General features: G+C 40.0%; 2 protein-coding genes across 2 annotated transcripts in view; both read left to right on the top strand.

Moving 5' to 3' along the window:
- Positions 1–3,303, top strand: part of igfn1.1 (immunoglobulin like and fibronectin type III domain containing 1, tandem duplicate 1) — a gene marked incomplete at both ends in the record, with an annotated part of 57,319 nt that extends 54,016 nt beyond the window's left edge. Inside the window, 2 exons of the mRNA XM_084315702.1 lie at positions 197–523; positions 3,233–3,303. Coding sequence (XP_084171828.1) covers positions 197–523; positions 3,233–3,303 — 398 coding nt within the window. The remainder of the gene's footprint in view (positions 1–196; positions 524–3,232) is intronic.
- A 2,852-nt stretch (positions 3,304–6,155) lies between these two features.
- Positions 6,156–15,085, top strand: igfn1.3 (immunoglobulin like and fibronectin type III domain containing 1, tandem duplicate 3; the record flags this gene model as incomplete). The annotated part of the gene is made up of 22 exons (XM_084315701.1): positions 6,156–6,207; positions 6,382–6,504; positions 6,652–6,791; positions 6,949–7,048; positions 7,136–7,181; positions 7,492–7,678; positions 7,822–7,935; positions 8,299–8,461; positions 8,577–8,849; positions 8,953–9,411; positions 9,507–9,628; positions 9,864–10,005; positions 10,424–10,717; positions 10,859–11,155; positions 11,362–11,541; positions 11,756–11,884; positions 12,006–12,314; positions 12,425–12,510; positions 13,679–13,871; positions 14,084–14,380; positions 14,602–14,928; positions 15,081–15,085. The coding sequence occupies 22 exons, from the start codon at positions 6,156–6,158 to the stop codon at positions 15,083–15,085; spliced, it is 4,038 nt and encodes a 1,345-aa protein (XP_084171827.1).
- Between the last annotated feature and the right edge of the window lie 1,761 nt (positions 15,086–16,846).

Genomic DNA, 16,846 nt, shown 5'->3' with positions numbered 1-16,846 from the left:
AATTACATTTTAATAAGAAATAAACAAACAAACAACCCTAGTAATGGTAGCCTGATGATGTACAGTATAGTAGCAGAACACCCAGTCGCACCATTAATGTTTCTACACCAAAGATGCATGTGGAACTGGAGACCTGATTGCAACGGTGAAAATGAAACACAATTTGAAACTAACATGTATAATTAACTTTTTCCAGAGAAGTTCGTGTTGAAAATGACAGAGACTAAAACCTGCGACCTGGAGCGCCCTCCCAGGTTTCTTGTCCCACTGAAACTGCACACCGCTCCACAAGGCTATGAGTGCTACATGAGCTGTGCTATAAGAGGGGACCCGGCGCCACATGTTACCTGGTACCGCAACAACATCAGCCTGAACACCAACACCAACTACTACATCTCCAACACCTGTGGAGTCTGCTCCATGCTCATCCTGAACGTCGGTCCCAAGGACATGGGGGAGTACAAGATTGTCGCAGAGAACGGTCTGGGCAGAGCAGAGTGCTCCACCAAACTGATAGTCAGAGGTAAATCATGGATCAATGGAGATGATATACTGTACTGTATGTCAGAGTGATGAAGGATCATTTAAAACTAACCACTGCTTTTACCTTTCTTCTCCCCCCCCCCCCCCCCCCCCAGATTAAATCAATGTCACGATGAAGATGGTTGCACACTTTTTAAAGAACAATAGAGATCAAGTTGCCTCATTTCATGCACAAATAATGCATTATCTTTCAAGCCAAGTCTTCCCGGAGTTGTATGTGATGTGATATGATTTAATATTCTGTTGTGATGCATTGCGTTTTAAGGCTCTGATTGTTTACGATGTGATGCATCAATTATTTTTGGTTTGAGGGAAGGAAATTGTTCTAACTAACATAGTCTTATGCATACAATGAAGGAAAGAGTTTTGATTTCAAAAGTGCATTCTCAATAAAGGGACGAGTGGTGTTAATTTGACTTAGGCATGTGCAATGTTGAAAATTAACACTAGAAAGAAAGCCGTCCAAGTGTAATAATTTGCATGTTCAGCAGCATAAACATTCAAAGGACAGAATTGCAAATATGTGGCTATGGTTCTTTAATTGCGTACTTTGGAAAATTTGTTTTTGCCTGCTGTTTATGGTTTTGAGTTATGCTGATCAGCTGGTTTTCGTTTGACATGAGAAAAGAAGCTAGTGGTCAAGTCTATCTATTCTAATGTATAGTGATTGTTTTGTTGTACTGGTTGTCACCCCTACTCCCCCCAATTTTTAATGAATGTTACAAAATAACCTATTCATTTTACTAATTGAAAATCAAGAAAGCAAGCATAACATATCTATGTTTTAAAGTGTAGATATTTGTATCGTGATGTAAAGTAAACGTAACCATTTACAAAGTGTTATGAGGATTAGTGTAAATAAATATGTCAAGCTCATAATGATGTGGGAGTTTTAATGTTCATTGTGGAACCTGCATATGAAGCCATTGGACCTTTATGTGTGTGATTTATGTTCAGTCTGCTTGTATTACCTCTAGAGGTTGTTTTGTGGGGTCAGATATTAGTCCAAGTTTAGAGACACTGAAGAAGACAGAATGACAGTTCTCAATTTCAATGAAGAGTATTGATTACTCACGCTAAATTAAACACTACTAAATACAGTTATACAGTTATAGTGTTCAATTTGACAGACAAAGCTGAAAAAAAACATGCTTCTCACAGATGTAGGGGAGACTGGGGTATGTTGGGCCTGGGCGTGGGGGGGGGGGGGGTGAAGCAGTTTTTAGATATTTGAAATACAAAATAAAATATTTGTATATAAAATATACTGCAAGTTAAAGCAGTTATAGCTACAGTCACAGCAGTAGTCTGAGGATCAGTAAACGTAGAATAACAGGAATCTTGTTTTTAAAGTCAACAAAAATGTCCTTCAGTGTGATCGTCCTGGTCTGCAATGAAAATGTCAATTCCTAATATACTGCATCATGCTTCAGTAGTTTGGGTCCACACAATAACTACAATTCAAACCCAAATAGGATTCCTTTGGTGACATATATTTGTCAAAATCATTGTCTGTTGGAAAAATTTACTTTTTCGGTGTGGAGCAAGTTAAAGGGGACATAGTTATGCTAAATATTATTTAGGCGCTTTAACAAGCTGTTCTGAATCATACTTGTTTGTTATGTCACAACGGGACCACAAGCAATGAATAGCTTGAATTAATCAAGCCTGTCAAGTATCCAGGCAGGGAATGAAATAATACATTTTAAATGTGGTGTGCATGTTCAGTACAAGGGAAGAAGAAAATTAATTTAAATAAGATTTAGACTAGTTTCTTTACTAAAAACAAATTAACAATCAAATCCACAGATTCAAAGTTGTATACAATTGTTGACAAGACACATAATATGCCCCTTGTAAGTATTTGCTAGACTGTGAGAGATATGAGTTATGACTTGCTATTAATATATAATTTAGTGATCAAGTATTGCATGAAGTGTTTAAGGCATCCTACAATACTGGTGGCTCAACTTACTTTTAACACTGGTTCAACTTTCTCATACCATGGGGACATTTTTGCCAAAGTACCAATGTCTGTTTGTTCATCATTTTGAAATGGCAGCATCCACAGGAAATGATAGTGTTTCTATGAACACGATTGTAAACTACAATTTTGATAGTGACAATGAAGCATTTCCCTCTCCCAAATAAAACTCAAGAATGCAAGAGTGGCTCAAATCAATCCATTTTCCCCTATAAGACAGACTATTGTAGTAACTTTTGTTGCTTTTTGTCCAATACAGTATTGTGTTCAGTGTGAGCATTCATGAAAAACATCTTACATTCACTTGCAAACATGTGAGACTGTTAGTCAATACATTAATGGCGTTTGTTTTTCTCACACACTATTGTAATCAAGAAAACGAAAAGAGACAGAATTTAACTGAAGCTTACCTCTTGACTTGTAGAATGTCGTTATTCTAGTCTCCGTTATAGAACAAAATCGGTGGCAAGGTAGTTCAGCCCATGGAACTTCAATGACTCCTTTTTTTCAAAAGAATCATAGCAACATATTCAAGCTGGAACCTTGGTTTTGAGGGAGGAGTTCATTGCCTTCAGTACCTCCTTTTCAAGAACCTATTAGTATAGGGCCAAAGTGCATGACAGTAAACCTATCCCTCGCAGCCACAGGGTGCAAGGCCAGCTTGCACTGAGCATCTCAAAAAGGCTTTTATTGCCTCTCAAAAAGAAGAGCCCACACTCAAGTATCAGCAGCAACTTGGCTGGAAGGAGGTGAGAGGAGAGCAGTATCCCAGATAACAAGTAAGTGTAATCACTGGGCATTGGGGCACAAGGCTGTTTAGGAACACCTGGTCTGATATTGAGTCCATTGTGGGACCACACCATAATGGTTTAAATACTGGTAACATCTGCTCCATCAAGTGGGCAAGATTCAAAAGTGCTGTGTGTGTGTGTGTGTGTGTGTGTGTGTTTACTATACGGTCTCTGTAGTCCCTCTTTCTCTACCATTTAATTTGACTATGAACAGTAATGATGTAACTGATGGTTATATTTAATCAGTACTGGTTAGCAAAATATAGAGCAGGCTGAAAGGGGGTCATGAATCTGTAAAAAAAAAAAAAAAAAAAAAATGTAATATACATATATATATAAATATTGATGGATGTTAAAGCTAATTAGTGCACAGCTGCAAGATACATTGATGTTGAGCAATCATACTAGTCTAAATCATCAATTGAAAGTGTCATATTTGATCCAAAACAATCACACAGTCCCCATCCAGTGGAGTCATGTACACTAATGTTGAAGATACAGGGTGGTCATGTTAATACTGAGGGAGTACGACCACACTGCCACTAGACGAATGTCTGGGAGTCTCAGGACCTGCTGTGGCCCTGACACACCCTGATTCATAAATCAGTCCAAGTGCCCAGTTGCTATGCATGGCTATTTTTCATCCCGGACAAATATGGTAGTACTGCTCCAAGTAGGCCTGCATAAAAATTTAACACTTTTTTATGTTTACTAAAAAACATTTATGTTTATGTTTATTTTATGTTTATGTTTACTAAACATATTTTTCCCAGTGAAGTAAACATAAAAAAATAAATAATAATACTAATATTAGAAGACATCCCATGGGGTAATCTTGTTTAAAAGATATGTTATGTCATTTTGAGAAATTGGCCATTGAAGATGGCTTGCTTCATAAACATGTTGACAAAGTGATCATACACAAAATTACCGGTACCTCTTAGATTCTGTTGATTTTAATTGTAACACAATTGTGTAAATTCTAGAAGCAAAACAGAATTTACATTGATAACCAAATTTTTGTCTGTGGCACCAAATGATGACTTGTATTTCTTCATCATATAAACTCAGGGCTACATACAAATGAGGATAATGGCCATGAGTGGAAGTGAGCTCATCTGGTCTGCCACATTTGCCGTCAGCCACTTGCGTCACTTCTTGGTTCATGATACATAGTTTTATGAGGTATGTGACCTATGCAAGCAAAATGAGGCAGGTCACATGCTGCAACCCAGTTAGAGCATGCTAAGCATTCTGTGACCACAGGAATTCTTACATTTACAATCCAGCTTGTATTACTAACTCAGGGAACATATCATGATCTGACAAGCGGTGTACACCATTTGCCGCTTGCAGTTAAAGTTGATATTTAAAAGGAAAAACAAGGGCTGATCCCCTAATGCAGTTTGGTTCAAATGTATAATCCCTTGTGTTGTTTGTCAGCAGTTCTGACCTTAATTATAGTTGATCTGTTTAACCAAAAAGGCAGCAAGACTTTATTATATTATTATTGATGCACAAACATACTGAATCTTGCTCTGGTCATGGTAAATACAATAGGACCAAAAGTGTAACAATATTATATAGATATACTATCTAAGAAAGTGTTTTGTAGGCTACCATAGAGATAATGGTATAACCCTTGGACATTATTTAAATACTTTTAGGTACTTGGACTCCCACGTCAAACAGCAGGACATAATGAATGAATCTCTTGGACCCATTCCTCAAACAGTATAATAAAGACTTCACTAAGAACAGGGTTTACTCAAAATTTGTCAACATGACATTCCAATGGGAGACATATAGCCTAAAACCAGTGGTTAGAGCAAGGGTAAGTGACACCGATGGCTGATTTGGGCAGACAGATGGGGTTTCTCCCGGTTACTAAAAGCAATCCCGAATAGCAGCAGCACCCCATTACATAAAGATTGCGGGCAAGCCTTCATTTTCAATGATGTTAAGCATACAAACTTAATGACTACATGATAAATACAATAAATATACAATACACAATACATTATACAATACATGCAATCATAGAGTTTATACAATCAATTAAAACAACTGCAGATTATGGTGGAATGGTTGGTGAGTAAGGATTTAAACTGACCAAAGGATACCAAAGTATTGAGTTTTAGAGTTTGTTGTACTGTATGATGTTCTGCGTAACAGGAGCACAGAAGCTAAAAGAAGACTTTCCAAGTTCAGTACAAACTCTAGGTGCTTTAAGCATAAGACAATTTAATTATTATGTACCATAGGGTCCAGATGTCCACTCCAACAGAGAAGTGAGATAAATTGGGCAATCTCCAAGTATGGCTTTATATAGAAATAGATGCCAATGCAGCTCTCGCCTCTCTGCTCGGGAGGACCATCAAACTCTATACTAGACAGGTCACAAAGGTGAAAAAAACCACAACCATCACCAGTGATAAATCTAATAGTTGAATGATATACGGAGTCTAAGGACCTAAGAATGGAAGCCGCCACATATAAATTACATCTCTGTGGTCCAACACAGACAAGAAAACTGCGTCAACGACTATTTTACTGCTAATCATAGGGAAGCTGGCTCTATTACTATACAAGAAGCCAATCTTTTGCCACAGTTTACTGGCAAGAACGCCCCCACATGATATGTAAATTTGTATCTATGTGGAGAGGGGGCCCCAGAAAATGGCAACCCCATTTAGTTCCTTGCATATGAACAAATTGTATACTTTACAGTGGTCATTCACTGAGATTTAATAATGAATACAAGATCTCAGTTGTTTTTTCAGAAGGTGTACATGATGATGTTCTTTTATTAACAGATCCTCTGTTTCTAGACCAAAATGTTTAAGATTCGGAGAACTAAGGATGAGGAGCCAACTGCTCCGGGGCAGGGTGAGTGAAGATCATTACGGCATTCAAACTTTAAATATGCATTATTTATTATATAAAAATGCATTATTCAAAATAGCCTATGCTGTAACTAACATACAGTACATACCATATTGCTTTACATGACATGATGTCAACTTCTAATGTGTCAGCCATCATTTTCTCACTTCACAACAGTGAGGATTAAGAAGAAGTCAAAGATTCCTGGGGTTATGATTACCCAATTTGTGGAACAAATGCCTGAAGGAAAAACCACTCCAGATTTCACCCGGAAACCAATTGCTCTGACTATTCAAGAGGGTAGGTTCAGTTGTAAAGGCATACGTAAGAAATATGACTGTTATTTTCTATTATAATTTGTGTACACATTAGGATAAGTGACAATGCTGAAATTGTTCTAATGCTAATCATTAACACAATTGCACACTTTTACATTCTTCTATATAGGGAAATTGGCTATTTTCAAATCAATAATTACTGGAGAGCCAACACCAACTGTGACTTGGGCAAGAAACAATGGAGAAACCACAGATCCAGAGAGATACAAAATCGTATTTGAGCCAGTTTCTGGTGAATACCAGTTACAGGTGAGGCCATTTGCATATGCATCCATACATTTCACATTTCAAGAATGAGTCTCTTACTCATCAAAGCTGGGGGGGACCAATACAGTAAATCAAATGAAATTACCAAATGAAAGGTTGGTCTTCCAAACCATAATGATACTGCTTTATATTTCAATAGATGCCAGATGTATGTGTGGATCAAGCTGACACCTACAAATGCTATGCAGAAAATGAATTTGGAAAAGCTATTGTCACCGCTACCCTCAACATTATTGAAGGTGATGAAATTATGTTTTAATGTTTTAATGTGTTAGTGTTTCAGAATCATTAACATTTGATATTGAAGCCCTTCTTTTTCCTTTTAGTTGGCTTTAAAAAGAGCAAGGCCATGCAAGAATCGAGGACTGGTATGTAACTTACATTGAGCTTGCAATAGTACTGTCTGAATCAGTCATTGAAATGCAGATTATAGCCACTCTGTTGTTGTTGTTGTTGTTGTTGTTGTTGTTGTTGTTGTCATCATAGCTGTTCGAGAGATTCCAGAGGATTTAAAAAAGGGCTTGAAAGTGTAAGCTTACAAACAAACAAACAAACAAACAAACAAACAAACAAACAAACAAACAAACAAAATAAACTAAAATAGACAGTAACATTGTGGGTAAATATACATAATTTACTGTAATTATGTACAAAATAATCCCATAGCTTCTCTGTTTCATAGGGTTGAAGTTGAGGCTAAAGCAGCGAAAAAGGATGGAGAAATTGATGAAGGATTTTGGGACCTCCTGATGAGTGCAGACAAGAAAGACTATGAGAGCATCTGTTCGCAATTTGGAGTAACAGATTTCCGTTGGATGCTGAAGCACCTTAATGAAAAGAAGAAAGTAAGAGAGGAGGAGACGGCAAAGGTTTGTTGCAGCTATCAACTCAACACCAACACAGTGTAAAGTAAATTATAGAAAATATAAAACAAACATGCAGTGTTTTTTCTACTTCTAATTTGTCACCTGAACTATACTTTTTCTCCCTTAAAAACTCTGATTCCAATTAGGTTGTTGAAAAAGTATGTAACCTAAAACCCATTGAACTCAAACCCAACGGGGCTGCAGAGTTTGAACTTGATATGTCACTCAAAAACCCTGCAAGCCAAGTCTTCCTGTACAAGGTGAGGTGACTGTGAATAATCATATTCCCAAGTATTCTAAGTTGTGTTACAGTTATGGGGGCAGTGATTCATCACACGCACATGCACACGCACGCACGCGCACACACACACACACACACACACACACACACACACACACACACACACACACACACACACACACACACACACACACACACACACACACACACACACACACACACACACACACACACACACACACACACACACACACACACACACACACACACACACACACACACACACACACACACACACACACACACACACACACACACCATTTTGCCTACAATATGTATGATGTAGGCTATAACCATGCATATTTCTTATATTTCTTAACAGGATGGAATTATGGTTGCTTTTGATCCTGAGACAGATGTGAAACATGGACTGAAGAAAATAGGAAAGAAGTTTGTTTTCAGCATCAATGGCGTGGATGGAGATGATGCTGGATTGTACAGTGTTGAAGTAGATGGAGTCAAGATCTTCTCAACTGACTTCAAACGTAAGACAACATCCCAGTTTATCATTGTGTACTTTGATTTCCGGCAAACAATACTAAAATACACTAGCGAATGCGATGATGAAGGGAAATGTACTGTACCTCTTTTTTTATGTAGTTCCCAAGGTGGATTTCTTGGTCAAGATTCAAGAGGTGAAGGCAGAGGAGAGAGAGGATGCTGCCTTTCAGTGTTGCCTCTCAGCCCCCATGAGCAAGATTAAGTGGGAGGGGAAGACTGTACCATTGGAGCAAGGGGACAAATATGACATCACTGTGTCAGAGGACATGCTCATTCATACACTGGTGATCAAGGACGTGCAGAATCAGGACAAAGGCATTTATACAGCAGTCGCTGGAATGACATCCTGCAGTAACTGGCTTCTAGTGGAAGGTATGTTGAAATAAAAAAAAAAAATTAATAATGGAATCATTCATCTAAATAAAATGTTGTAAATATAAATGTAAAATGTGTTAAAATGGCATTTTCCTGCTAGTTGACAAAAGTGGAAAGAAGAAAGAACGCAAGACGACTCTAGCTGGCGGTGGTACAGACCTGATGAAGATAGCTCAGGAGCAGGCGGCTAAGCTACAGCAGGAGAGAGATGAGATGATGGCAAGGGCAAAGGCGAATGCGGAACTCATGGCTGCAGCCGCTGCAGAAGCTGCAGCCGAGGCGGCCGCAGCTGCAGCCGAAGCAGCCGCAGCTGCAGCCGCTGCCGCAGCCGCTGCCGGTATCACACTGCCAGTGGAGCCTGAGACGGGAACCGAGACAGAAACCGAGCCTGCAGCGCCAGAGTCGACACCCGAAGAGCCTAAGGCTGCAGAGGATGGGGAACAGCCAGTTGAGGAACCTCCACTGGGGGAGACCGCAGAGGCGGAGGGGGAGGAGGATCCTGCCGGAGAAAAGAAGAAAAGAGTGAGAACAGGCCCACTGATTCCTGAAACAGTCGTTGGTGAGATACATTGCAGATGGGAAATTAATGTTGTTAAGTGCTGCTATGAAAGTCCTGTTCCCGAATAACAAGTATGCATGCTGTGTGACCTTCAGATCCAGGAGTGCACTTTACCTGTGGAATGTCAGATGTCCATGCTGTCATTGGTACTGCGGCGGAACTTGTCTGCAAGCTGAGCAGGGAATGTGATGGAGTCTGGTACAAAGATGGGGAAGAGGTGAGGAAGAATGCAGAAAATATAGTATTGATTGTGTATTGTTTAAAAAAGAAAAAAATGGTGTATTGTAATTAAATGGCAATTGAATAAGAGGTTTAAATGTGTGTGTGTGTGTGTGTGTGTGTGTGTGTGTGTGTGTGTGTGTGTGTGTGCGTGTGCGTGTGCGTGTGTGTGTGTGTGTGTGTGTGTGTGTGTGTGTGTGTGTGTGTTTGCGCTTATGTGTATGTGTTTTTAGGCAGAAGCAACAGATGATATCTCTATTGTTAAAGACGGGACCTTTCACAAACTATTGATCAAAAACTGTAAAGAGGAAGATACTGGAAAGTACAAATTTGAAGCTGACGGACGTAAAACAGAAGCCACATTGACTGTTGAAGGTAATGACATCAAGGTTGAGTTGGGGTACACCGGTACAGGTTGGGGTACACCGGTACAGGTTGGGTTACACAGGTACAGGTTGGGGTACACCGGTACAGGTTGGGGTACACAGGTACAGGTTGGGGTACACCGGTACAGGTTGGGGTACACAGGTACAGGTTGGGGTACACCAGTACAGGTTGGGGTACACCGGTACAGGTTGGGGTACAAAGGTACAGGTTGGGGTACACCGGTACAGGTTGGGGTACAAAGGTACAGGTTGGGGTACACCGGTACAGGTTGGGGTACACAGGTACAGATGCTCACAGCACACAAGCAAGACCTGAAGTGAAGCCACTGTGGGGAAAAACAAGTCACCTTTTAGAATATGCCTATTAAACATTAAACGTTACATGAGATACTGCTTGTTTATTCCAGATCCACCCAGACTCAGCCCTGATGAACTAAGCGAGTTCGAAAAGCCTGTCATAATAAAAGTAGGGCAAAATGCTGCCTTCGAGTTGCCCTTCGTGGGTCGGGAGCCCATGAAGATCCAATGGTACAATGAGGGGGAGGAGCTGTTTGATGACTCCCACACCAAGATTGACAGGGCCTCCACATACAGCGGCCTGCGACTCACCAAGTTACCACGCAAAGCCACGGGAGAAATCAAAATTAAGATAAAAAATGAATATGGAACTATTGAAGCCCGCACCCAGCTAATTGTATTAGGTATGTGAAATGATTTGCCACAGCATGTCCTGGTAGTGGTACCTTAATTTTTCATTAAGTTAGCAAAGTATAATTTACAGTAATTATAGAGCACAACCTGAACCTGTATCCCATCATAATGATTCCTGTGTTTGGTCACAGATAGACCTACAATTCCACAGTCCCCCGTGGAAATCATTGAAAGTTCTGCAAAGTGCATCGAGTTCAAGTGGAGGCCTCCAAAAGACAATGGTGGTTCTCCTATAACCGACTACATTATGGAGCGCCAGCAAATTGGACGAAACAGCTGGAAGAAACTGGGCAAGATGGGTCCAGAGCCTATATACAAAGACACTGATGTGGATCACGGCAGAAAGTATTGTTACCATATCAGAGCCGAGACGGAGGAAGGCATCAGTGAAATGATGGAGACAGATGATATTCAAGCTGGCACAAAGGGTAAGGCTTGCCACGACTTTCTTCATCAAACATCTCCAATACACTCTAAAACCAAACTAAACGAGATAAAAGAAAATCTTTAAATAAATGTTTTTGTTGAGACAAAGAACACGTTGGTAAATGTTATGTCCGATTATCACATCCTCCTCACAACAGATAAGATTGAGGTTTACAAATATATATGTTTTTGTTTTGTTGTCCTCTAGCGTACCCAGGACCTCCAACAGCACTCGTCGTGGTCAGTGCCTTCAAAGACTGCATCAACCTGAAATGGACTCCTCCCGTTAATACTGGAGGAACTGACATTCTGGGATACAACATGGAGAAGCGCAAGAAAGGCAGCAATCTGTGGGGCCAGGTCAACCCACCAGAGGAGCCAATAAGGGGTGCGATATTGGTTAAATATTGAGTCTTTATTGAGTATCTAGTGTATTGTGCAACTTGGTATGATACCCTATTCTCATATTAAATAGGATGCTACAAGCAAATTAAACCGCTTTAATTACTTGAGATATTATCTTTGTACTTTCTTATACTACAGAAAAGCTAAGAAAAAAGTTGTCCTTATATTATAATTACATTTTGTTGTCATGCCAACAGCCAAAATCCATGCAGTGAAAGATGTTGTTGAGGGAATAGAGTATGAGTTCCGTGTTGCCTGTATCAACATATCTGGTGCCGGAGAGACAAGCACACCCTCAGAATTTGTCATTGCAAGAGATCCTAAGAGTAAGTCCTTCCTTTAAATACAGATCATATCTTTTAAGATATCTCCATGTGATCATTGTACAATAGATATTATAACCTACACACATTGGGCTATGCTTTCATGTTTTGTTTACCCTCTTAGAGCCACCTGGTAAAGTCATTGACCTGAAGGTGACAGGCTCCAGCAACACCACCTTGTCTCTGTCTTGGTCCAAACCCACAGAGGAGGAAGGGGTTCAAGATGAAGCCAAGGGATACTTTGTGGAGCTCAGACCAGCAGAGGACCCTGAGTGGGGTCGTTGCAACTCTACTTATATCATTATGAACTCCTATTCCATTATGGGGCTGAAGTTTATGTCCATGTACTGGGTAAGAGTAGTTGCCACCAATGAGGGTGGAGATGGTGAGCCCAAAGAGTTGGACAACTACATTATTGCAATGCCTCCTCCAGGTCAGTGAATACAAATCATCAGTGCTTTACAGTCAACAATCAAAAGAATCGTATGGTGAATGACTTAATTTTTTTGTCATCAATGTAAACAAAATTCCATATTCTTACAGTGAGGCCAAAATTCACTGACCTCAAAATGAAGAGCTTCGTAGTAGTGAGAGCCGGGAACTCTGCACGAGTCAACATCAACTTTCAGGTTCAGTATAATAAACATTCAACATTCAATTGTACTATTATGCACTTTGTTACTAAGTAATCTACTGCCCCTATATTACTACCTATTATGTCTATACTACTATGCACTCAAGAGTGTATCTCTCAAGTTTGACACTTACCCTTAGCTGCCAGAGTTGTACCCTTCCTGCCAACTTGTTGTACAGAACAGTTACTTTGGATAAAAGTGTCAGCTAAATGTAAAATGTAAATGATGCAGAAACATGAATGTATATTGCCTAATAATTGTATTCATTGGAATGTCCAATCTTAAAAGGCTAATTCTGCAACTCTAAGCTATTCAAGTGTATTACACTGCATGTGTGGAACTGCTGTTACAATGCGGGGTGATGACAGAACGAGGCAGAAGAAGGGTCTGAGCCTGTTTAATAGGAAATAGTAGAAAAACACACACCGTAAACACAGGAGAACAAAAAATATACAGAATTAAGTATGCTCAGAAAAGCACACACTGGCAGAGCTTTAGCAAACAAACTCAGGAGATTAGTAACTCTGTGGCTATCACAAAAGACATATGTCACAGCGCACAATGGACAAGCACAGAGAACAGGAAACAAGGAACTCAAATACATGGGGAGCAAATTACAAGCGAGACACAACTGGACTAATTACAACTGGAGAAACCTGGGAGGGGAAACAGACCAACAAAGAACTAAAGGACACTAAACAAGGAAATACAGCTAAGGAGCCAAATACAAAGCACAGGGGCAAACAAGAATAATACAAGGACTAAAATACTAGACCTAGACAAGAGAAACATAATACATAACTACAGACTAAACCAGGAACAGGGGGGAGAGAGAGAGAGAGAGAGAGAGAGAGAGAGAGAGAGAGAGAGAGAGAGAGAGAGAGAGAGAGAGAGAGAGAGAGAGAGAGAGAGAGAGAGGGGGGGGGCAGGGCAGGGCAGGGCAGTCCATAGCCTGGTAGTGGAATGTTACAACTGCAGTGCAATACCAATGCAAATTCTACTTTATTCTGGCAACTTAATGCATTTATTCATGAATTAATTAGCACACATGCAACTGATGGATATACAACCACATAACATATCACACTTTAAACACATGTATTACACCCCACCCCCCCCCCCCCCCCCCCCCACCCCCCACTGCTATACTCCTTTCTGGCAGGCCTCTCCGATGCCAAGCATTTCATGGCTAAAGGATGGAATGCCTGTGGCCAAGCATGTGACTGTGAGCAATGGAGATATAATGTCACAGCTCCTCATCCCTGTGGCAGAGCGTACCGATACTGGGATCTACACTATCATCGTAAAAAACCTTGTTGGACAGGAGACCGTCAGCGTTGAGATAAGAGTCACCGGTACAGTGATACGACTAACACCCAAACCGTTGACAAGACCATAATGTTCGGTGTTCACATAATAACTCCATGTCCATAAGGCCTCAAAATGGCCTCTATCTTTTCATAATAGAAGAGAGTTGCAGCCTGTCGCGCATCACGTCGTTCTAAATGTTGAGCATTCAACGACTACAGACTGAGCCTTCAGGATGTGATTTTACCTGTTTTTCCAGATGACCCTAAGCCCCCTGGCCCAGTGGAACTGGAGGAGAATGTTCCTGGAACCGTGACCGTCGCCTGGACTCCCTCCCCGGATGAAAAGAAAGACGACAGGCTGCACTATGTCGTCGCCAGGCGTGATTCTGTAAAGCGCACTTGGCAAACTGTGGGCGACCGCCTCTTCAACAACAAGTTCACGGCCATAAATATCATGCCCGGAAGGCAGTATAACTTCCGGGTCTACGCCAAAAATGACATGGGCGTCTCCGAAGCCTCCGACTCACCAATGTGGGAAGTGAACAGGAAGAAAGGCATGTTTAAACAGTTCATTGAGTGTGTTAATAACTGTGAAACACTGGGGAAATATTGAGTTTTTATGCTGCTTGCTGAGATACCCATAACGCGTATGCTGAGAACATTTGAGTGGACGCATTCATAGCATCGGAGAGGGAAATCAAAAGGGAGGGCATAGTATATCAAGTAAAAATACACTGGTTGTGACTTCTCTCTCCGTTCTCTCTGCTCCATCCAGAAAAGTTCTCGCTGATTTTACCCACCTCCAAAGGCTGTAGTTTTGACTCACCACCAGCATTCTCAGTTCCACTGAAGATGCATTCCATTCCTGAGACTTATGAGTGCTACATGAGCTGCGCCGTGACCGGAAACCCAAAGCCCCATGTTACCTGGTACCGCAACAACATCAGCCTCAACACCAACACCAACTACTACATCACTAATACCTGTGGGGTCTGCTCCATGGTTATACTGAAGGTTGGACCCAAGGATAACGGGGACTACACAGTCATTGCCGATAGCGCTCTGGGCAGAGTGGAGTGTACGACTAAACTCACTGTTCAAGGTAAAATACTGGTGTAGTGTCTGATGCAGTGTGACAAAGATATCTAAACAAAATTTATTCAAAATGTAAATCATATGAAGTTGCGTTTACATGTTGTTTCTGTGTAAGCTAAATGTTTAGCTTTCCTTTCCCTCTTTTTCTTTCTCTTTCAGAGTGATGTGGTGGTATGGGCCTTCTCAAAGACACCAGTTCAACTTCAGTACATTCAAGTGTGATGTACTGTGTGTACCCTTATCAAAAAGTCACTTGTGAATCAAATAAGAAAATCCTACTGGATTGTCTCCAAATTATGATATAAAATCACAGTATTAAATCAGTATCCTTTAGGATCCTATTGCACAGTCCAATAAGAATCAGAAGTCCCACAGGATTTTCCTAAAACCCTTAAAGGGGAACTATCTTATAAATGGCCTTTTTCAGTGTTTAGCATTGTTTCCTAGCTATGTGGACTTATATTAATAGGATCTATGTCTCTAATTCTCATATTGGCGCATTCTTCCAATTCTCCTCTCACAATATTCACCCTCACTGAACTGAGTCATCTGAAAATGTGCATATCTGTGATGTCAGAGATTTCTCAGCTGCATAATGTGGCAGTTGATGTGGCAGTTGGCACCAGGCCACACAGTGGTTGGAGCCCAGCCTCAAAACGGCTTAAGATCTTGAGGTAGAAAAATGCTGTTTTTGAGTACTTGATTAGAAATACAAAACAATGCATTTAAAAAAAAAAAAAAACTTACAGTGGTGTTCCATAGACTCACAGGAATTGTATAAAAGTGCCCAAATAGTGAAAGAAATAGTCAAATAGTTCCCCTTTAACCCTTATCAGATAAGCACTTATCTGAATGATAAGATATTTCTTTATTCCTTTATTGATCCCCTTGGGGAAATCCAATATACAGTAGGATCTTAACAAGTGAGTTGGTCTGTCCAGTAGGATACTAAAAGATTCTTTTTTCTTTTTTCTTTTTTTATCTATTGTATTTTTGAAACCTGAACAAATTGCATAGGTGTTCTCTATTAGGGGCATTTGCAATTCAAGCTTGGTGATGTGCCTTTCCCAATTTTGCTCTTAATTTATATCCACATCTTTTAATTAGCATCCACATATCTTAATTTATATCCACATCTTTGAATTAGCATCCACATGTCTTATTGATAATTTGACTGCGCTGTGATTACTTTTGTTAGTTTCTGATGGTTTTTTGAATAGGATTGAAAATGAGTTGATCTCACTGCAATTACTATAATGATGGGAAATTGAATAACAATATGCTTTTAGTCAAGAGTGTATTTGTGAGTGTGTACTGCATTGACGGTTTCAGTGGAATTATGTTGCTAGGGAACAGGTTGGACCCAAATGTATTTCCTGTCAGTTATTGCATTAGCAAACATTGTAACAGGAAATACACTTGGGTCTTTTTAGAATGCTATTGTTGTCACTTTGAAACAGTCTATAATTATCATGTCAGACAATGTAAATAATTTATCATTCAAATAAACACTCCAATGTCATTACATACTGTACATACTGCTCTATTTCTGCAGTTACTGTACAGTATGTTGGCCTAATCTCAAAATTAATCCTCCATTCCTGCCCAGCAACTTGGCCTAATAATATCACTACAAATACACTATGGAATATATTTGGTTATATTTAAGCTGTTTGACAATAAAGTATGCTAGCACATTCAATTCGCTATGTGCAGTAATTCTACCCTCTAAGGTATTCCCAGTGCCTGCCTAGACCATACTGTGGTCACACACCTCTGCTCTCGTTTAGGAAACTGTCACAAGGCTTCACATTTCTCCTTTACTACAAGCATGCAGTTGTTCAGGGGATATTGCAAGTTAATAATGGAAAGTCATAAATTTACATTTACATTTACATTTAGTCATTTAGCTGACGCTTTTATCC

The sequence above is a fragment of the Notolepis coatsorum genome (genome assembly GCF_963971535.1).
Source record: "Notolepis coatsorum genome assembly, chromosome: 6".
Lineage (NCBI taxonomy): Eukaryota > Metazoa > Chordata > Actinopteri > Aulopiformes > Paralepididae > Notolepis > Notolepis coatsorum.
This window is presented reverse-complemented; position numbering and strand designations above follow the sequence as displayed.